The sequence below is a fragment of the Haliotis cracherodii genome, unplaced genomic scaffold (assembly GCF_022045235.1).
Source record: "Haliotis cracherodii isolate W230 unplaced genomic scaffold, xgHalCrac1.p SCAF_21, whole genome shotgun sequence".
Lineage (NCBI taxonomy): Eukaryota > Metazoa > Mollusca > Gastropoda > Lepetellida > Haliotidae > Haliotis > Haliotis cracherodii.
This window is the reverse complement of record NW_027266277.1, coordinates 3,454,570-3,478,180: the sequence shown is the minus strand read 5'-3', so window position 1 is coordinate 3,478,180 and position 23,611 is coordinate 3,454,570. Positions and strand designations below refer to the sequence as shown.

At 38.9% G+C, this 23,611-nt stretch overlaps 1 protein-coding gene across 14 annotated transcripts in view; it reads right to left on the bottom strand.

Moving 5' to 3' along the window:
* LOC139470697 (chromodomain-helicase-DNA-binding protein 4-like) overlaps window positions 1-19,374 on the bottom strand; it is a 47,281-nt gene extending 27,907 nt beyond the window's left edge. For 11 of the 14 annotated variants that reach the window (XM_071252939.1, XM_071252948.1, XM_071252944.1 and 8 more), the window contains exons 1-13: window positions 19,145-19,374; window positions 18,258-18,338; window positions 12,228-12,355; window positions 12,038-12,118; window positions 11,465-11,780; window positions 11,016-11,206; window positions 9,847-10,038; window positions 8,575-8,718; window positions 4,550-4,618; window positions 2,732-2,923; window positions 2,008-2,201; window positions 1,165-1,296; window positions 309-435 (exon numbers count right to left, since the gene is read on the bottom strand). In XM_071252939.1, coding sequence (XP_071109040.1) covers window positions 309-435; window positions 1,165-1,296; window positions 2,008-2,201; window positions 2,732-2,923; window positions 4,550-4,618; window positions 8,575-8,718; window positions 9,847-10,038; window positions 11,016-11,206; window positions 11,465-11,780; window positions 12,038-12,118; window positions 12,228-12,355; window positions 18,258-18,338; window positions 19,145-19,211 — 1,914 coding nt within the window. In that variant the 5' untranslated portion in view covers window positions 19,212-19,374. The remainder of the gene's footprint in view (window positions 1-308; window positions 436-1,164; window positions 1,297-2,007; window positions 2,202-2,731; window positions 2,924-4,549; window positions 4,619-8,574; window positions 8,719-9,846; window positions 10,039-11,015; window positions 11,207-11,464; window positions 11,781-12,037; window positions 12,119-12,227; window positions 12,356-18,257; window positions 18,339-19,144) is intronic. The other 3 variants (XM_071252945.1, XM_071252943.1, XM_071252946.1) reach the window with 3 other exon arrangements.
* Between the last annotated feature and the right edge of the window lie 4,237 nt (window positions 19,375-23,611).

Genomic DNA, 23,611 nt, shown 5'->3' with positions numbered 1-23,611 from the left:
ATGTACGATACAGCACAAGTTACCATGGGATGAAATGGGAGATATTCCTGGGAACAAAACAAATGAAACTGAAGTGAATGAATAGCTGTCAATCCCACTACAAGGCTTATTTCAATCTCACAACAATGGGCATTTACGCTTCACACTACCACTTCAAAGTATGTCAATGTCAACATCAAATTAAACAAATATGACAAGAAGTAGTCTGAAACTGCACTGTGTTGGATGGAATAAGCCTTGCACAAGACAAGCAATGAAAAGCCACAAGCCACAAGCCACATGATGTTCTCAATGAGATTGAGACTCACGTCTGTGGTGGGATACACAGGTGGCATTTTAGGCGTCTGCACCTCAATTTCTTTGTCCCTGGTCTTCTTGGCACTTTTACCCTTCTTCCCCTTCTTGTCAGAGACACCATTGCCATTCATCAAACATCTGCAACCGTAACAAAGATACATTATTCGAGCTATATGAAAAAGCTACTTGAAAATCCAGTGATTGATATTATTAACAACAATTCACAAAATCAGGATATGTTTTCACGCTATCACCCAAATCACAAAGCCTCACCACCCGAGCCCTTAAGTAACCTTTTAAACAAGTATTGGTAGCTGGAGACCAATTGTAACACAGGGCTACAATGAGTGACTGCTAAATGCAACAGTAAGCACTATTCCAGCTATGTCACAGTGGCCTGTAAATAATCGAGCCTTGCCGAGTGATTAAAAATCCACACCATCAAGGCGACGTCATTTATTCACAAAGGCAGCAAAACAGGTTAGACACCTTCAGAAAACCTTTACAGCTACCCTTTTCAACAAGAACTCAAGTGGTTTTTTACGCCGCGCTCAGCAATACTCCAGGTCATAATAATAATCTGTAAATAATCAAGCCTGTTCCAGACTATCATGCGCATCAACCAAGTCAGCAAGCCTGACCAACAGATCCCGTTAGTCACCTCTTATGACAAGCATAGTCACCTCTTACTGCAGATATGGGTTGCTAGAGACCTATTCTAACCTGGATCTTCATAGGTGAAGAACTCCAGTGACCTAATGTGGTGAGTGTACATTGTTCTTGGGGACAACCATGGCAAATTCCACAACATACAAAGCGACATACTTACGTCATAGCTACTTAGTAAGACAAAATCTGGATGCTAACCTTAAGCTTTCATAATGGTCTACAAATTTCTTGAAGTCTGCTATTCCAGAGTCTTCAGATTCCCAGGTTGCCTGGTCGTATGGCAAGTCCCTCCACTTGGTCAGATACCAAGTGGTGCCGTCACGGGTGGTCCTGAAACAGGTGACATGTCTGTGAATCCACCTAGTTATTGTGAGGATCAGAATATGGTATCGACAACATAGAAACTCACATATGAGTCGGTGAACTACATGAAAATAAGCCTCGTCTACATGACATGCAAAGTGAGTGAGCCGTCTTCAAGCCACTTTATACTGCACATTGGAGTTGGAGAAAATGGCTCCAATAGTCACCCAGAACTGCAGGTATTTTAGTCGTACCACAGTTTTTTACCTCAACATAGGAGGACATTAACCTGTAGAAATCTGGGATCATTAGCCTTGAACAAGTTCATTCTTTAACTCTTGACTGTAAAATACACCACCCAGAAGCACTTTACTACTTTGCCCCTCAACAGTTCAAAGATTTCAAGTGAGTGAGTTGGGTTCAATGCTGCTTTTAACGTTATTACAGTTATATCACGGCGTGTCAGCTTAATGTGGGAGGAAAGCCCGAAGTGATGCATGTCTCAGATGTTTACAACTTCGGTGAAACCCACGAGCACAGGCATGGTGCTGACAAACCTAGAAACAGGGGCGAACTGGGATTCGAACCCACAAGCATAGGTTTCTAGCCTGCCCAAGGGACGCAACTCTACACAGCGAATCGCTGCGCCTTAGACGACTGGGCCACCCATGCCCCCCTCAAAGATTTCAAGAAACGGAATTGTAGTAATGCTTCCACTGTACCCGAGTGGAGTTTTACCTGTGGTTAATGATCCTGTGAATCTGTAGCCACTCTGGCCGCACCCCGTATCGGTAGAACCTATCCTCCAGGTTGTGAGGGTCCTCGCTGTCCATCTTGTCTCGGTATGTGCTGCCGTCCTCCAGTGGTGGGGGCTCGTCCATGTCATACTTCCGGATGTAGTTTCTGAACATTGCGGGGTGGTACACATCAAGCTGAAATGACACACGCCATACATTTGTGGTCTTGGGATTGAACCGATCAGCTCTGATGGGAGATACATACCAACACAATTAGGTGCAGGGCAAAATTTGTTTTAGACTGACAAGTCTCAGATTTAGTGGGCAGATATTTATCTGTGATTCAAAACTAACAGCCTTTGGCAGTCAAATTCGGAAAAATTGTTTGTTTGTTCCAAATTGGGATAAAAAAGATACAAGTTTTATTTTCCTAAATTGAGTGGTATTTCTCACATTGCATTCAATGTAATAATTTTAAACGGAGCATCATTGGTCTTGTTATCAGTGATATACAAGACACCACTACAAAGCCACAACTGCATAAATTGTGATCTGTTTGATTACAATTTGGAATTATTTTACTGACATCTGCTTTTGACTCAGGAGGCCAAATTAAGACCTGGTCTAAATAAATCCTTGATGGGTGTAAAATAAATAATATGGAAAGCAAAGTGCCTCCGAAGAAGACTTTATGTTGATATATAAACATGATCCGTGTGGCTGACCTGCAGCTCTGTGATCCAGTTACAGTGCCAGTAGGACATGTCATGCCACTTGACAAAGAACTCTCGCACAAGCTTGGAATCATCCTTCTTCAGTTCTTCATGATGCGTGTGGTCAAGTTCATCATCTGTCTTTGGGGGCTCCTTCCAGCGCCAGGTCAAGATCTTTGCTACCTTGCCTATAAGGGGCTCACACTGGAAAACATGTCCATTGTGCAATATAACTGCTCTCCAATATGTCAGCATGTGGTAAGGATACATTACAGTTGACTTGAAATATTTATTGCTGCCATACGTTTTTTATCTATTCTCTATGTTTCAAGTTTGTTGTTTAACGCCACAATTAGCAATATTCCAGCTATATGATGGCAGTCTTAAAATAATCAAGCCTGAACCAGACAATCCAGTGATTGACATCATGACATCATCAATCCACGCAATTGGGATACAATGACATCCATCAACCAAGTCAGTGAGCCTGACCACCCGATCCCTCTTACAACAAGAATTGGTTGCTTTAGACCACTCCTAAACTGGAATATTCACAGGACTTGTGTCTTCAAAATATGAGAGCCATATAATACGTCCAATAACATATGTTATTTATTTATTTATTTATTTATTTATTTATTTATATTTATTTATTTATTTATTTATTTATTTATTTATTTATTTATTTATTTATTTATTTATTTATGGGTCTTGAATGTCAAGACATGTACAATATCAATATGAATGGTGTTACAAGTCATGATCGACAACTCCAGCAATATAGCAGCCTGTATAATCAAGCATGGGAGAGTCACACCAGTGGTTGACAGTGAGCTATGGTCAAGGCTGGGGAACTGGGCACCTTCCCTGGAACCCCACCCGATAACATGTTGCCATGGCTACTGTGTAACCTTTTACTGAACCCTGTTTTAACATACACTCAGAAATCCCCAGCCTTTAAGTATTTAGCCAACACAGATGAGTATGAAAGACACAAGCCTCTCTTAGAACAGGGTGAAGGATGGGAGGAAAAGCATTGATTCATACCCAGAATTAGATGGGAGAGTTAATGCATACTGCATTTCAAGTAAAGCCACCGACATAAATAACTCCTTGTTGACCCACTTAATCATCCCTAAATCACTACAATAACCAACCTGCAAAACAATTGTATATTGGAAAGTAGCTGATGAGCACATGAAATTATGTTAAAAACAACAGTGCTATAAAATAGTGCTATAAACAATAAAGAGCTATCAACTATCAAGAAATAGTATACATCAGTCAATACACCATAAAAGATTACAATATCCATCAATGCTACATTAAAGTAAAATTTGAATTGAACGTAAAAACATGAAACTCATGAAAGTTATGAAATAACAAACAATTTCAAATGTGAACATGTTTGACATGAACAAGAAACTTGAAAAAAAGAAAAGTACTACCTGTTCCTTAGCCACACATCTGCCCACAAGACGATAGGATATGCATCATTTATGGATGTTGCTATCACATGTCTGAACAGCACTAGAGCCCAAATACCATTAGTTTATATCTGTGGGCCAACTTCTATACTGCAGGCTTAGTGTCACTATAGTAACTTGTGTACTTCAAAATGGACCAACAATAGTCATTCTACACTTGACATCAAGAAGCTGCCGCTGTTATACATTAATTGATTTTTATATCTGTTTTTACCCTCTTCACCTTTTGCTCCTTTTCCAATTTCACATTTGTTTGTCTATACAAGCAGAGCACCCCTTCCACTAGCTCTCTACGACATGTAGCACTGCACACATTACTTGCCGGTAGCGGTCAACTACTCACTTCCTGCTTGCGCTTTTCCCTCTCCGAGAGCACCTCACCTTCCACTTCTTCCCCTTCTTGAATCTCAGGCTTAAAACAAAACACAATTAACACAAATTAACACTAACGAGGCGGGCAACTCTACAAGGAGACATGCAACTTACAGAACAGCGTGGACAATGCCAGTCACCATCGGGAACATTTTGAATTGGTGGTTTGAGACAGTTGGGGTGATAGGCCGAGGGACAGCTGTCGCAACAGAGAAGCTCGCCCCCGTCTTTACACACGCGGCAAAACTCCATGTGTTCATCTTCTTCCTGTTCCTTGATCCCTTCTCCCTCCTAGAAGATGAGAGGAGTAGCAGGGTTACTAAGGCAGTCACAGAAACAGGCTGCAGCGGACTCAAGAAGTTATCGTGTAGCTGGTGTACCGTAGGAAGCAGACATGCTGTGGCATGATCCAAACTCATTCTTGAAAACATTGCAACTGGTTCGAAACTGAATCTTCGTTGAAAAAAGTATTTTCCTCATACTACTATCTGACAACTACTCTTAAATGGTTTCTGAGGTGTCACCACTTGCAACTACTTGTGTTTAATCAGTTTCTGAAATGAAATCTTCACCCTGACGTCATACTAAAATGAAAAACATTACCGTAGTCAATCCACTGATCTTCCTATAACAACAACCGGATTAATTTTTTACAAAACTTATATCATCACTTCAACTGTGACAACATTGTAGTAGCCTTAATCCCATTATAAATGACAACATATATTGACAAGCATCAATGCTGAGATTACCGATATATTAACTGAATCATAACCTGTACCAGTAGTTATTTTTCCTAAATCTTCTGGCAAAGAGAACAGTAGTAAGTACTAAGTAGTAAGTGGCTGTGCACATATAATACATGTCTAGTGTATGTCATAGGAGAAGTGTATTTATTAACATGAAAGATACTTTGTGAGGCATTTTGCAGAATATTTCTTAAAATATATCTTAGTTAACAGGCAGAGGCAAATAATTCCTCAGAACTGAAATGTCATATAATATAATTTGTCACTTGTGGTGACAAAACATGCTTTCCTTCCAAAATGTCTTTCATAGATATAATATTTGTTCCACGGAATCACAGATCATAAATTTAAAGCCAAAATGGTAAACAGTCCCATTCTGTCAACCATCTGATTGTGAAAAATACTATGTATAGATAAAGAAGTGTATATCATGTATCAAGTCCAATACTACATCATTCAATTGCATCAGCCGTCCTAGTTTGTGAAAAAATAAAGTACTTGTATTGTTTACCAAGTAAAGAAATACATCTCTGACAGTGTGGTGAGGAAGTACAAGAACAAGATGGGATCATGTCACAATCATGTTGCTTGTCAAAAAGAATCGTAAATGATTCATACTTTTACTGCCTAAAGCTACAAGCTCTACACAAATTTTGGTTGTAAATTTTGTAGTGAAAATGAACACATGGGGCCCCCGTCTCCCAACTGTCCTAGCTGAGGCTGCTCCACTCGCAATCTGAAGACAAAGCAGACAATCCTTTCAGGCAGCAGCCTATTGGTGATCACTTCACAAAGCTCTGTAGCCCATCAAACTCCCCACAGGCTCAGGGGACGACAGCTCGCATGCATGTACACAAACAAACACTAGATCTTTAACAGGATTGAAACACATTCAAGGATCAAAGTAATGTTTAGTTTGGTGCAAGAAAAATACATTACAAGTTCTCATCAGAACATAATATGCTAGAAGTGAGTCATTATATTTTGGCCATCCTTGTGGGATGTAGATGACAAAACCTTTCTTCATAGGATGAAGTTTTCAGTTATGTGAAACACCCATTTTTTATTGGATGCAGTTACTGTTCTGAGCAAGAGAAGATGTTGTTAAAGAGCTTTTGTGAAACACCCTAGAGTAGAACACCCATCTACAGCTGGGCGTCCAAACACAGTCTGTTAAAGGTTGTCTCAATACTTAAAGAAATTCTTTCTTACTTAACAATTTTCAACTTTTACATGCCTAGATTATAGTTGGGTACACACTGGGGGTGAAACGATACACCGATGCATAAGTTTTCATACCACGATATGATACGATATGATACATAAGGTTTTTTCTGCATCGATACAAGACGATACACTTGCTAAAATAAATTACTTACTACTTGTTTAATGACTCCTCAGCATTTTTGTCATTAAAATATTGCAAAATGTGTTCTAATTAGTCTTTCAAGTTCACTACAATTGTGTCCACAGTTGGCTTTTCCTTTTGAAACAGTAACGACTGGTCGGAATGTCACTAACATATTGTCTTGAAAGTTTTCAGAAGCTAAATAGGAATAAAGTTGACATAATTCAGTATATTGCTTATTTTCTATGCAGTGAGGAAGAACCTGTAGTACATATCGTATCGTTACCTTGCTGTACGGCTTCACCCCCAGTATACACACACATCCTGTATTGTCCATCATCTACGATTACCTACACATACATGCACATGTGATATGATACTGTCACATTTCTTTGCAGACTAGAAACACAATGAACTTTTTGTAAAACTGAAAATATCATAAACATACATAAGTATGACAATCATCATGTAATTAAATTACAGTTTAAAAGAGCCAACAACATTTTGAAAACGCTTTGAATTGTACATGTTCATTTAAATGTATGTTGATTTCATTCAATTTTAACACTGAAATACCAAATGAAGAACAGAGCACACTGAGACCCCCTTTAACACAGCACAAACAACAGGGGACAAGGAACAGAGATTAGTACTGAGAAAGAACGGCATAAGGAACTTTTGTGAGCAGTCACAATACAAAAACAAAACAGATCCCCTTCTAATTTAACAATCCCCCTCAAACTTCATTTGAGAAATTATCAAACGTATGTTAAGGAGGCCAAAAGTTAAATATTTCAATACATTTCCCAGAAAGAAGTATCTTTGCATGTAAATCATCCAGGCAATGCCATTGACAATGTTTGGACCAACAACTGTGTTACTGACAAGCAAATGTTATAAGCAACTCGCAAATCAAACATCTACTTCTAATGTTAATCAACCAACACAACAAATGTAGCAAGTGTTAAACATGGTACAGTGAAACTCCATCAACTTCAACTCCATTATTTCGGGAGAGACTTGTGAACTTTATTTTGTCTGTTTAACACAGCACCCAGCAATATGACGGCGGTCTGTAAATAGCCAAATCTGGACAAGACAATCCAGTGATTAACATCACGAGCATCAATCTACACAATTGGGACACATGACAAGTATCAACGAAGTCAGCAAGCCTGACCACCTTGGTCGCCTCTTAAGACAAGCATGGATGGCTGAAGATCAATTCTAACCCGGATCTTCACTGGTCCTTGGCCACTTTATGGTACCGTCCTTAAAGAGAACCTTCTGTACCATTGGAATCCCACTTGTCTCGACAGCAGGTAACAAGGACGTCTAGTTGATGAGGTTTCATTGCATTTGCATTTCCCAATAATATAGTATTAATAACATGTAAAGCATACCTTTAAGATTGCAAAAACTCAATTCAAAAGACTTAATACTCACACATACAAAATTTCACAAAATAATCATTGCTTCAACATACAATTCGAACAGATCTTGTATACTATACTAATAACAAATAATTTACATTACAATTTGTTAAAACTGGAGACACCGACACTGCTCGGTCACTTAGCAATAAGATTTGTTTGGATTTTCTTATGATTCAGATACTTCACCTTACAACCTTTAATAATCTATCAGAGTATTCAATCAACAAAGAGGGACAGCTTCAAAATATCAGACATTTTCAGAATTGAATTCATTACAAAACTCACTTTCAAATATTCAAATTAACAAATTGATCTGTTCAATATTCTCCCAAATTCAGACTGAAAACAAATGTTTTTCAAGGGCTAAGTTTTGTATTGTCACAATACACACAAGGCTTCACAAGATTCCCCTAATTCTGATGCTGTCCCTGCAGATCCCCCCTCGTTACTAAGGCTCACTCACACAATGGGGACAGCTCCACTTTCCCTCGGGGGCTTCCTCCAACTCAGGCTCCAGGCACACCAAGTGGTATGCCCGAGGACATGAGTCACACAGGATTATCTCCCCTCCCTGCTGACACACCTCGCAGTAGTCCTGATGCTCCGTCTGAAACAGCCCACACCAGTCACGTGTCATACTTAGTTGCTTCCCTCTTGGTGCGATTACCAGACGGGTGCTGGTCAATCACAAACCTTGCTTAGATGGGTTTTTTCTGACAAGTTATTACAAACAATAAACAATATCCAGCACTGTACATATCTTAGGATTCGATGTAAGGAACTTGATTAACTTGCACCAGGTGCATGTTGACATGAAAACCTAGTTGCACCAGACAAAATCAGGTTGTACCCTGGTACCATAAATTTATCACAGTTAAAACAGAGAAGCATGAACTTGTATAAATATATAAAATATCATCTTTCATGGCATGATTTTACGTTAAGTAACTATGTATCGCTTTAAAATGTCAGTGGAACGTGTAAATAATCTTGAAGTACCCACAGTTTGATGACCTCAAGCCCAAGAAAGCATGACAAATTACACATAACAATAATTAGAGACATAGTATGGGACATAAAGCTTGAATGTGTTCAAAAGTCAATGTGTGGAAAAGTAAGGTTAAGTCAGACACAAATTTAAAAAATCTTTTACAAGCACTTGGTGTATGTAGACAAATATAAGTTTGCACTTTTCAATAATAGGTTGCACTGTTGCATGTTATACATAGCTAAATCGAGCCCTGGTAATCTTCACAAGGTATTGTTACGTTTGTAAATGTATGTTTATACGTACAGTAAACTATTGTTATAACGAACTCAAAAGGACCACTAATTTTAGTTTGTTATAACCGTAGTTCATTTTAAGCATATATACAACAAATGTCCAGGACAAAAAATAATTTCGTTATATCGGTCAGTTCGTTAAATGCTTGTTCGCTATAAACGCAGTTTACTGTATGTACTTTTTGCTTTACCATGTCTAATACAGTAAAGTGGGTGATGTGGTTTTATGCCACTGTCAGCTGTTCTCAAGTCACCAGTAATTTACTGACTCAGGGTCGGGCAATCAGTTGACAAAATATGTTTAATAATGATCAACCAGGACACACCCATTGTGACAGCCTCTTATGACAGCATGTGGTACAAGGGAACCAGTCAGGGTTTGGGCCTGAATCTGGCTGAAGAAACTCATGTTCATGTGGAAATGAATATGGAGAGAAGAAGCTATCATTACCTCATAACCATCAGCATCAGGATCATCAGGATATTTATTTGTAGTCCTTGTCTTCTTCTTTCTGCCCTTTCCTTTCCCTTTCCGTTTCCGTGCCGATCCACCTTCTGCCTTGGCTACTTCACTCAACAGGCTGGCTTCCTCTAGCTGCCTCTCAAATTCTTCATCACTTGTGTTGAAACCCTCTTCCTCATCCTGCAGAAAAACAAGCAAGCTTTGTACCCAGCGGCTGACGAGACAGGTTTGGACAATCACTTCAAACTACATTTACTTGTTTCATAATGGCCTCAAACTAGAAGTTCATATGTTACATTCTACAATGGTATAGTTCCAACAGTACCTACAATAAAACAAGCTCTTTAATTTACTATTGGGCCTGGTGAGAACTATGGATTACTTCAAAGTACTGTAACTGTTAGAAATGAGTAGTTGTCCTCTATTTTCAAGTGCTGCAATGAACATATGACTGTCTGAACTGAATAAAATGAAGAACTTATAGCAGGGATTTATCTAGAATGCCTAATTAATTCAGGAAAATATCATTTTGTTCAAATTAGGACTTTTAAAAAAGTTTTTATTTTCCTAAATTCAGGTGTGTGTAATATTGCATTCAATATCAAACTAAGCAATAACACCTCTTCTTCTGTATTGGTCCTATTAAAACCTAACAAAGCCATACGTCATAACTGCAGTCATCCCTCGCAATAACGCCATATGTGATATCGAGGATTCAGTTAAACCGTGTGGTCATCAATGCTTCCCATAAATTTAATTATTTTCACCACAAACACACATTTTGTCGTCATTGGTAATAGCAAATACATACACAAGTTAATCCTTGCAACAGGATTAACTTGCATATTTCACTAGCATATTGCATATTCCACGCACCATGCACAAGTAATACAATATTACCGACCTGCATTCCATATTAAGAATAACACGAGTGTCTGATAATGCAGGGGGCATCCATGGATCCCAAAACCTGTGTTATGACGAGGGATGACTGTATAACCGCATGGATTGGGAATCGCTTAATTCCAATTCCGGAATTTTTACTGACATTTGCTGCAGGCTGACATCGGCCTCTAATTAGGTCTAGAGACATCCCTGTATAAATATACTTCAACTGGATTGAAAGTAGCCTGCGTGAACAGGAGAAATCTAATTACCTGGTCATCATGGTAAGATCTAGTACTCACAGAACTAGTCTTCTTCTTCTTCTTTTTCTTGCTGATCTTTATCTTCAAGGGAGCAATTGCCCCCTTTTTAGATTTGGATTTCTTGGAACGAGATGGCTTCTCGTCCACCGATTCGTCCAGTTCACCATCGCCTGACAAATCATCAGCATCATCAGCTGCGTCTGCAACACGTTTCTCAAGTCATGAATTGTATTCAGTTGTTACCATAAAGCAAATTGTTGCACCAAGACATTGTCTCCTCCAATATTTTGCCGAAAAGGATCACAGAAGTATTGCAATCTGAATTTCAACAACATACAAATAAATCTAAGGATTAAGACGATGGACTCAACCCTAAAGAGCATAGTAAGACAAATGTGAGCACTGTTTAATTCAACAAGATTTTGCCAACCTGCCTCTGAATCCAGTTTTCCACTTACCAGGTGTGTCTGGTGCCGATGGTGTTGCTGCTGCTGAGGTAGCAGTAGACATAGGCGTTGAGGGTCCCTCTGCTTTGCTTGGGGTTGTTTCGTGAGCTTTTGCTGATATCTGTCTGGCAAATTCACGCCATTTCGCAGCAACAACGTTGCCCATTTTTGTTGTGGACACTTTTGGATTTTCCTTCATCAACATGGGTCGCACATGTTTACTGAACAGGGCATAGTTTGTAAGTGTCTTGTAGTCATCATCTGTGTATTCGATATCAACATCAACCATCCCATAGGAATCACATATCTCAGAGGACGTCTTTTCCTTCTGAAAGGTAACAAGCGACATAACATACAATCCACAGTAGGACCAGAAGACATGACAACCATCATAACCAATACTAAGCCATGACAAGCTAAGGTTATGGGAAGCAGTGGCACAACATTTCATGCTTTTAAAGACCAGGGATGCAATTATTGGTGTTAGCTTGTCCTCGGCTTTAACCTACAATCATTTTGTTGATAATTATACTTCATTCTATTTTCTTCTATGATCACATGACAAAAGTTCAAGTTCATAATTGCCTTTTCTTTTCCTTTCTTCTTCTTCTCCTTAGGTGTGACCTCAACAGGAGCATCATCCTCGTCATCTTCTGCTTCACTGCCCTGGTGAAAGAAACTCAACTTGTCACATATTCTTCATCACCCCAGGCATATTATAACCAAAGTATGTCACACACAAGTTAACCCTTGAGCCAACTATTCAATAATTTACCTGTTCCACATCACTGTCTGCTTGTCTTTTTTTCTTCTTCTTAGATTTCTTCTTCTTCTCACTTCCATCTCTAGTTTTTCTCTTCTTTCCTTTCTTTTCCGTCACCTCTTCAGCAACCTCTTCTTCTTCTGGTAAGAAAATTGAGAAATATTAGTCTAATAATTCAGAGCCAAGCAAAGTAACATTGAATCACAAAAACTTCCACATATCCATGTGTTTAAAGTCCAAGCAATGTTCTCCTCACTTCATTATATATGGACAGATATTGAACAACACAAAATCTTCTTTTTTTTTTCATTAAAACATTACAACAAGCAAGGACTAGTTCATCAAACACATCAGTTTACTTCAATTTAAATTAACTTGTTCCCTAAAGCATGTCAGGATTAAAATGTGTTACCTAACTGAAATACATATTGTTTATGAATCATTAGAAATATGATAAGGGGTACGTACATGTACAAAGCCTATTGTGCAGCGTACCAGTCATTCATACAGAAGCCTCATAAAAGCATACTATATACATCATATACATACAGGTGCACATTATAAGTCTTGTCATTATTCATAACCAAAGTAGCCTTGAGATAATTACATTTAGTTAACTGAAAATCCATCCTACCAAAGTGATGTTCCTCAATGGGTGTTTGTCATCAACAAATTTACAGCAGTGTTACAGTGATGTTACCATGGCTACCATTGGACAGCTGGACTTGTTAACCAAATACATGATACATTGCAAGCCTCAAATATAGCATTATTCATAAAATGCCAAGTTGTTTGCAAGAGCTGTACACATTATACAGAAAGTAAGGAGCCAATCAAAAGAAGAATTTGTATTTCAGAGTTTGGATTTTTTTTCAATAACCATTATATAGATAATTCCAATAAAACATAGATGTCAGTCTATGCCCAAAACGTTTTGAGTTATTTGCCCATTTTGGTATGATTTTCAGTAAATATTGGTCTTAGTACATAGGCCGAAAAAGCTGATCTTGCAAGACCATAAGAAATTCTAATAGACAGCGGCTTCAGGCGAGTGGATAAAGTCACAGACAGAAATGTTACAATTTCAACCATTTCAGGACCCGACTCAGGAACTTGATTTAACTTTCGCTAGGTGCATGTTGACATGAAAAACTAGTTGCACCACACAAAACCAGGCTGTACCCCGGTCCCATAAATCTATCAGTTTGCCACCAGTGTCACAGAAATTAATGACGTACTGCTGTAAAACGTAGTTTGGTAAATATACCTTAAAGCAACTGAATGTGTTCCAAGATCATTGTTGTGTGGAAACAGTCAGAGCTAGGAAACCAATTATTTTTACATGTACTTGGTACATGTTGATGTAAATATGAAGTTGTATCTTTCAACATCTTCAATATCTGGTTGCATTGGTGCAACAGCTAAATCGAGCCCTGCATCAATTATATTGATTCCATCAATAAGCATAGGGACAATTGTTATCATGGTTACATGGGCATAGAACAAATCAAACGTCTAAATCAAACGTCTAAATCAAAAACACATTCCTAAGCTCCACAAACATAACATTGTTCGTCAGTTCACACATTTTGTGATGTTCTTAACACAAGTATCTTGCACAGACAAATCCACAATGACATGCGATACTGTACAGTTGACAATATATATGTATAACGTGTGCAGCAAGCATCCGATTACAGCTGTGTGCGAAGTGACTCACTCAACAATGCTCAATAGTGCTGATTCAAACAGTATATGTTGAAACTAGGATACTATGCACTTGTTTCATAGGGTTCATGCTGTCAAGATATGATTACACACATGATGTGCCAGTATTCTCTACGAGGGCTAGTCAAAAAGTTCTAAGCCACAAACAACCAACAATTCTGAAAGTGTTTTTAATTATATTTTTCAACTTAATCTCCCTGCTTTTCAATACACTTCTCATATGGATAGTGAAGCTTTTTAAATCCAGTCAAGAAGAATGTTTCTGAAACCACCCTGAAATACCTATTCATGGCAGCTTTGAGGTCATTTCAGTTTAGGAAACAGGTGGAAATCACTTGGTGCCTGGTCTGGCAAGTATGGAGAGTGAGGAAGCTCTTCGAACCCACACTGTCACACAGCAACCCTTGCAAGTGGAAGTGTGAGAAGAGGCATTGTCATATAGTAGTAGAACTCCAGAAGTCAGCATTCCTCACCGCTTTTCTTTGATCAAATCTCTCAGGCTAATCTTCTTGTGACTTTCTTAATAATCAACAAGGTTCAACTTTGCATCCCAGAATCCGTGGCAATAACTTTCTTCACTGATCTTGAAGACTTAAACATAGCTGTCTAATGTTTCACAGTGGAATAGTTAGGGCACTTATCCCCATACACTTGTGACATGCAGTCATGAATTTCTTGGGGGAACACTTTCCTCTGACTAAAGTAAAAAATTTAAAGACTGCTAAGTACTCGTTCTTTTCCATTGGTGTCCATTTGGACCCCTATCACGTAATAACTGGCTGTCACTATTACACAAATGGCCTCAACAGACCAAATACACATGCAATGAACAACTTAAACAATGTTCTACATTGACTAGTTAACTTTGTTATGGCCAAAAGTTGAAAGTCAGGCTTTGAACTCTTACCAGCCCTCGTATTTACATGTATAGTGCAACAATGCATCCAAGTATTCCGTGTACAGCAATCTATTCAACAAGTGTTCATATCTAGCAATATTTCCACAGCTATGTCATGTATATATTTATATTTCATTGAAGCTATTCCATTTATTTATTGAAGTGACACCAACTTGGCTACTTGCGCCTGTATCAGGCCAACAAGATTTGTTTAGAGACATTTCTAGTTGGCAATGTATCGCAAACATTATATCAATTATTGCATTCGTTACATACAAGAGAAAGAGGTACAGACATCACGTACAACTGCTGGTTGATGAACCTGATTATGATGATCAGTGCACATTATCTGTAGGATTCTTACTTAAAAGAATTACTGCACAATCACCTGCAAGGACCCCTTCACATTTTGAAAAGCATGAAGCAACAACATTTCCTCATGCATGTTCTTAGTATTACCCAGGTTCTATCCATACATTTGTAAGAGACCTTAACCCTATTCACCCAGGCCAGGCCATCATGAACGCATGTCACATTGTCTAAGTACACTGTACTTGCTTCAGATGTAACAAAGTGTATGATCATCTCAAAGGAAGTACCATCAAAACATTCAGATCTTGATCAGGAAATCCCTGCGGTGCAGCGTTTTTCAGAACATGCATTTCACTCAAGTCTGATTCATCACATACATTAGAAAGCATTGTGAAATGATACATATTATCACAACAGGCCTCAAAGAATAATTTTTGCCCAAGGAGCCATTGTGAAAACTTGAGGTTGGTTTGTTGTTTTACGCCGCACTCAGCAATATTCCAGCTATATGACGGTGGTCTGTAAATAAATTAATCTGGACCAGACAATCCACTGATTGATATCATGAGCATCAATCCACGCAATTTTTGATCGATGACATTCATCAACCAAGTCTGACCACCCAATCTCGTTAGTCCCATCTGACAACAAGCACCTTCGCCTTCTACAGCAAGCGTGGGTTGCTGAAGACCTATACCCCGGATCTTTATGGGTCGAAAAATTAAGGAGCCAGGAGATCATAGCCAGTAATATATAATGCTGTTTAAGCATATCAAATCTGCTTAGCTGCAGCAATACTGATTCCTTTGGTGTAACGCATTGTTGTTAATAATGCTGTTGTAAATACTTGACAAGATAATCGATTAATGTTTTACCTCACAATTCCCATGATGATTTTTAGATTTTTATAATTAACTTTTAGTTCAGTCAACCAGTATTTATTTATGTACTGTATTTCTGTCTCTAATATTATGCAGTTAGGGATATCAGGTTGCCGGCTTGATTTTTCCAAGTAGCGAAGTGGCGACTGCTAAAATAATATTGGTTGCCAAGTGGAAATTTCAATTGCCATGGCGACCAAATTACCTAGTTGCAACTCTGGGGCTGGTCACAAGATATTCAATCATTGGGTAATAATCAGCTTGGATCAATCGTCACTTACAAAATATTTACCCTCTGTACTTAAAGAAATCTACTGGTCAAAATGTCTGTTTTTGTTATTTTGAGTTTTAATTGTCAAATATCTCCCATTTGGGATATGCCTGTATGGCTGACAACTGATTAGATTTATCAAACCTTGGTTTTTAGTATGACTGAATATTGCATTATTCCATGACAAATCAATCACCACAACGTTACAAACTATGGCACCAGGACCTGTGACAAACAGGCCACTCTTTCCTCTGAATGTTACGAATAAACAGCCAGCACATCTCATATTTGATAAATGTGTTTGTAATCAAAAGTATTACAAACTAACTGGAAGCAAACCCAAGCCTTGTCACCTTCACCATGATAACCTGAAGCGGACTACACCAGGCGCACCATTGTTGTATCACACATACATATTGTTCATGCATACTATGAAGCTAAGAAGTACACACTACAATACACAAGCTAGCAGAACACAGAATGGTCAGTGACATGGGAACAAATGACAGATTGTGAATAACAAATAGAAATAACCCAAGACAAGACTTCGGGTTTTTTCTCCATTCCAAACATGTCTCATAAGACATTACAATGTTCCTATGTCACAGAACATATCAAAGATTCAACTACTATGTAAGTGTCTGATCAAGGACAGCACCAAGATCAAATGACGATCAGATGTTCATCTATTAGACTAACCTTCAAATTTAAGTAAAATCCACTACTGCTATGTATACATTTTTTACCACTGAGAATGTTGTTGTGATAAACAACTTGTATATGGAACAAATAGCAGTTCTGATGCCTGACCACAATACAGAATGCTGGGTTTCCTATTCTGATCTCATACAGGGTGACTCCAGTGTTTCAACAGCAATTTGAAGCCAATCATCTCGTTTCATGCCAACCGTCTTTTGGTTTGTTTTACATCGCAATATTCAATCCTTACTGCAGTTGCCTGAAAATAATATGGGGCAGACAGAAACTTGTGACCAGTAACTGATATTGTGAGTGTACAGCACATAATCAGTGATGTCACAACAATCAGACCAGAATATTATGCAGTGGTTGTGAGGGGGGCCTATTCTAACCCCTGAAGTTATACAAATCCATGGACAAGATTACAGAACGGTAGAATATCCACAGATTATTCTGAAACGTTTTAGTAAGAATTTAATGCTGACTTATGTCGATTTAGTCGCATAAGCAAGACACTGCTTTCCAAAGCAGTTCATGTCACTGATGAAAGTACTCAGAATTCCTTCCAGCATGTCAACTTCCACATCTTCCATAAATATGATAAATATAGAATTAAACATGCTGATATCTAAGTTTTGAGGGAAACACTGGAGTACCATTACATTAATTACATAAACCTTCCCATTTCACTAAATACTCATACTAAAACAACATTAGACCTACAAAACATACATTGTAATGCTTTTCACAAATTCCACACTTATGATTAATGATTTAATCAAGTGTCTTTGCCTCTTTTGCATGTGCAATGTTATCTGGTTAATTAAACCGTCAGAAACGGAATGTATAGTGACCATGGCACTATCTACTTTCTCACAAAAAGTAAACATGGTAAACCCTCTTTCAAACATAGCATCTATAGAAACTTGCATGTCAGCATTAGAATTTGGGACCCAGTATCTAAATTATTTTATAGTTACTTAAATCTTTAACAAGTTTACACAGAGTTTTATAATGTTTAAACAAGATCGGAGTGGGTGTTCGTTGACTTTTGTGTACAAGCCTTTAAGGAAATTGATTCATAAATATCCATATAAATTTTAAATTAAAAGTATGTAACCAGTCTTCAATTTCTTTTTATTCAGCTTTGAACTACAATCCAAGATCAGACACGATAATAACTACTTAGCAATGCTGAAGATATATCATGCAACTACGTAACATAAACTAAGCTTCATGCACAAACTACTTACGCATAGGCGTAAGATTTTCAGAATCGTCTCCAACTTGGGGCGAATAGAAGGAACCCCGAAAAGGAGAGAAGTTATCCCCCTCTGAAAATTTGTACACCTTCTTATTCATATTGATTTACATGAACAGTTAAACAGCACGAGTTACCTGAACATTTTGTAATTAAATGTTATTTTGCACACTACAATTTATACATTAAACATGACTTATCGATAAATTTACTAAGCGGCATCATTTGTTAAAAAAAATACATGCATCAATATTTTTTCAAAATATTTGGACGAGAAATCCACATGACACTAACTAAGGGGTATACATTTATTCTCTGTACATAAATGCCCTGCCCAAAACTGAAAATGGTGTTCTTTATTCATAAAAGACACAAATATTTGCTAATCTGAATATGGTCGAGACAAAGTCGGCCTCACATGTGTTGGAGGTCAACGAATCAGGTCACATCCGAGCATGCGCAGACAGATTCACGCCAGATATTTATCCAGATATTTATCCCATCTTTGTGCATTAGACAAAAATCTCCGCAAAAGATGCTAAGAAAATTCAGAAATCGTCTCAATTACACAACCAAACCAATAAAAGCTCATATGCATCGTATCTAACTCACAAGAAACGGGAAAATCCCTTTCTAAACCGGGAAACCTCGTATTTACAAAATGATATGCAAATGAACAAAGACGCAAACGGGGATTCCGCGATCGAAACATTTTGCCGGTAAAACTGAACGACAGCTTGTTAGACCACAAAATAAGGATGAATTAGTCCTTGAGTCATCTAACTTAACTATGCACATTAGATTTTGCTAGTATTTGCTAAGTCAAACAGGAAAAAGTGTACAGAAATTGAGGTTAATTACAAAAATTACAATCTTCACCTTCCCCCACGTCGTCAAAGTCCATGCTTTCTTCTCCCTCATCGTCTTTCCTGCCTCCCCCGGCCATGTCAGGGTTGTCACGAACTTCTCAAGTTCACAAATACACAAAACTGCGGCAAATATATAGTTAGTAAGTCCGTCTTGTATCGATCGTCATGGGTAGTTGACAAGGGGTAGTGCTCACTTCCCGACCCCCTGCGTCACATTAGGCGGCAAGGTCCTAATTGAACATGCGCAGTGTGACGTCAGTGATTGAGTTGATATATCCCATAATAGTATGGATTTAGTTAATACCAAGTCATGTGACCAAAAACATATATTTTGTGATGTTAGAAAAGTAATAACTTTTTGTCTATTAAAATCTATGTTTATTGCCCCAAGGTAACCCCAACCAGGATGTTTACAATAAAATATGTAATCTTATATTTATATTTAAAAAAATAATTTTTTTTAACAGTCAGTGCCAGCTTGCAGTATCTAAGAATAGATATGACACAATGTAATTTCTTCATCATTTTGAATTTATGATTTTCAAAACCACCTGAAACGTGAATTCTAAAAAAGGAGAGAAAAATCTCAAATAAAGAAAATAAAGAGAAGTATCCATTTACACGAACCAGGCAAAGGAAATATATATTATACATGTACCGTTTAATGTAAACATATATTTTAAGAGGCACGGGTATTTTGCACACTTTTAGTGTAGGAAATCTTCCTTTGAGATGCTTGTATGTATATAGCAGATACTACTGTAGGTTAACTTTGTTTCAAATTTTGAGTTGCCTAATTTTTAACTAAACTAGCATCAGAGGTGAAGAATTAAAGTTTTCTTATTAGTTTCCGATATGAAGGGGGGGGGGGGGGGGGGGGGGGGGGGGGCGGTTGAAGGCATTATTTGATACTGATATAATATAAATAGTTCATCCATTCTGATTTCAAAATACACTCTTATTATGTAACTTAGTGCAATGATGTCAGTAGTTTTTTCATCAGGGAAAGCAAAGGGGCGGGTAGCCGAGTGGTTACAGTGTTCGCTCGTCATGCTGAAGACCCAGGTTCGATTCCCGACATGGATACAATGGGGACAGCCATGTTCTGGTGTACCCTTGCCGTAATATTACTAAAAGAAAGCGGCGTACAACCGCTTACTCCCATCATGACCAAATTCTCAGAATGTGTGATTTAAGTTTAGACTGGCGGATCCAGAGTTGGAGGCCTGGCAATATTTTCAAACTAGACGTCAAATGTATACGCCCATGTCATGTTTCATTCTTGAAGATGGCAACTCACTGTATGCTATATTACGAAAACGTTCACATATTTTAAATGTTTTATAACAAAAACAAGTATGTAGTGTACCCCACATGCTTCTCACTGATTCAATAGTCTCAACAAAGAGAATGGACCTTATAACATCACAGTTTCACATTATCAACTCTGTTAGAAAACACATACGCGCACATGCAATGCAAATAGGTTGGGGACTTCCACAAAACAGGTGGTGTATGTATTCTAGGAGTGAGTGAGTGAGTGAGTGAGTTGGCGTTCACACCGTCTTGAACAAGACTTCGTTAATATCCGGGCGTGTCGGTCTAGGTGTGAATGCATCCAGTTGCATGTCCTGTTCGTTTGCCACATTCACGGTAATACTGCTGATTGACCAATGGTGTCAGTGGGACTAGATACTGACACTTGTCTCTCTTACAGGCCCCAGAGTCGTCTGTCTCCCAGACACTAGCGAGTAAATTCATAAAGGAGCCCAACTCAAGTCTAGAATGAGTGGGTAAGTCCAAATTGCCTCAAGGAAATAAATCATTGGTCTGGGCTCCATTTGGATTATTTTTATTTTATTTTGCAGATATATCCTTTGTAATAAGCTAACTTTATTTCTGGGACTCAATGTCAGTCTAACCACGGAGAATATATATTTTGCAAGCAATCACCCCAATTCTAATTTCACCCCTTCGCCTAGCTGACCTCAACCTCTCTTCAGCCCCAGCGGAAACTAAGAGACAGGGGCCTCCTTTGTCCATACGACAGTGCCAGGCAAACAACGAGAATGCATCAATGTCTGATGGTGTCTAAAATCTAAAACAAGAAATATACTGGATGGGGATGTGTTTGATAGGGGTACCATGGTTGTGTTTTGAAGCAAATAAGGGATCGGTCATATATTACAGGGGTGCTTGGGTCATAGGTTTTTGGTCCACTAATGACCCTCCCAAAATGCTTGTCATGTTTTTATATGACCCTCCCAATGGCCTTGTACATATTTTTCATGACCCTCATCGAAAAGACAAAATGAAAAAGCGCAGTATTTTTGTATTTTTTTAAAAATATTTTATATAAAATGTCAATTTTTCATTACCCAATCAAAGTATCTTTATTATTTTTTGTGATCATCCCCTGGATACTGTCACATGGAATGATGACTCTCCCCTGATTCGCTCTGACCTGTGTTTCGGAGACTGTTTTAGCCTAGTAACGTTTTGATAAGGTTTTTTGGTAATTTTTTGGTCAAATCCAATTTTCAATTGTATACTTTCTTTTGCCCTGCAGTTTGAGGATTCCTTTTTAAAGAATTATGTTTGTTTATATAAGTTAAGACAACTATATTTCTGGAACTGAATGTTTGTCTTATCATGGCACGTGTACACAGGGTTTGGGACCAGGCCATCCGTGCTCCTGGTAATTCAACATCACAACTCGGTGACATGTTTGTTTGTTGTTTAACGCGATACTCAACAATATTCCAGCTATATGACGGTGGTCTGTAAATAATCGAGTCTGGACCAGACAATTCAGGGACTGATATCATGAGCATCGACATAATTGGGACACGATGACATGCATCAAACACGTCAGCGAGCGTGACCATCCAATCCCCTGTCACGCCACACCTGACCCTGAACGAACTTCGAGTAATCATTATGAGATTCCGACGGTGGCCAGACCGATTTAATTGTAACCTAGACATATTTTACAAGAAATGATAAATATGATAAATTCGTTAAATATAGGCATCATGTAGCACAAGAGAGGATGAAGGCACGGGCCACATGTGCCTGTCGTCTGAGACGCCGAAAATCTCTTTGTAGAGCTGCGCCCCTTGGGCACGTCAGAAACCTATGATTGTGGGTTCGAATCCCGGGTCGCCGCAATTGTATTTCTAGGGTTGTCAGCACCATACCTGTGCTCGTGGATGTGACCAACGTGATTAACGTCTGATACCTGGATCACTCTCGCCCCTACTCTCACATTAGCTGTCACGTCGTGATATAAATGGGATATTGGAAAAGGCAGCGTTTAACCAAACTCACACACTTACTCTCTAGCGTGGTGTACCGGAGGATTTAACGAGCTGAACCTTTGTTAAACCCCCCCCCCCCCCCCCCCCCCCCCCCCCCCCCCCCACCTCCACCCCCACCCCTCTCGATACTAAGATGGTAAAACCGGACACCGTGCCAGTGATGTTTCTAATTCATAACACTTTCAGGTATCCGACGTTTGCTGATGATGATGTCGTGTACAGGAATATCTAAATGTGTGGAAGGAGACTGGACCGCTCCAACCCGACACATCCTACCTTACCGCGGAGGGGGAGAGGTCCCCCCATTTTATATAGGGGAGGTCCACCCTATTGTGCACCAGGTATGTGTATGTCCACCCTATTGTGCACCAGGTATGTGTATGTCCATACTATTGTGTACCAGGTATATGTATGTCCATACTATTGTGTACCAGGTATGTGTATGTCCATACTATTGTGCACCAGGTATGTGTATGTCCACCCTGTTGTGCACCAGGTATGTGTATGTCCGCCCCTGTTGTGCACCAGGTATGTGTATGTCCATACTATTGTGTACCAGGTATGTGTATGTCCACCCTGTTGTGCACCAGGTATGTGTATGTCCACCCTGTTGTGCACCAGGTATGTGTATGTCCATACTATTGTGCACCAGGTATGTGTATGTCCCGCCCTGTTGTGTACCAGGTATGTGTATGTCCACCCTGTTGTGCACCAGGTATGTGTATGTCCGCCCTGTTGTGTACCAGGTATGTGTATGTCCACCCTGTTGTGTACCAGGTATATGTATGTCCACCCTATTGTGTACCAGGTATATGTATGTCCATACTATTGTGTACCAGGTATGTGTATGTCCACCCTGTTGTGTACCAGGTATGTGTATGTCCACCCTGTTGTGCACCAGGTATGTGTATGTCCACCCTGTTGTGCACCAGGTATATGTATGTCCACCCTATTGTGTACCAGGTATATGTTTGTCCATACTATTGTGTACCAGGTATGTGTATGTCCACCCTGTTGTGCACCAGGTATGTGTATGTCCACCCTGTTGTGCACCAGGTATGTGTATGTCCACCCTGTTGTGTACCAGGTATGTGTATGTCCACCCTATTGTGTACCAGGTATGTGTATGTCCATACTATTGTGTACCAGGTATATGT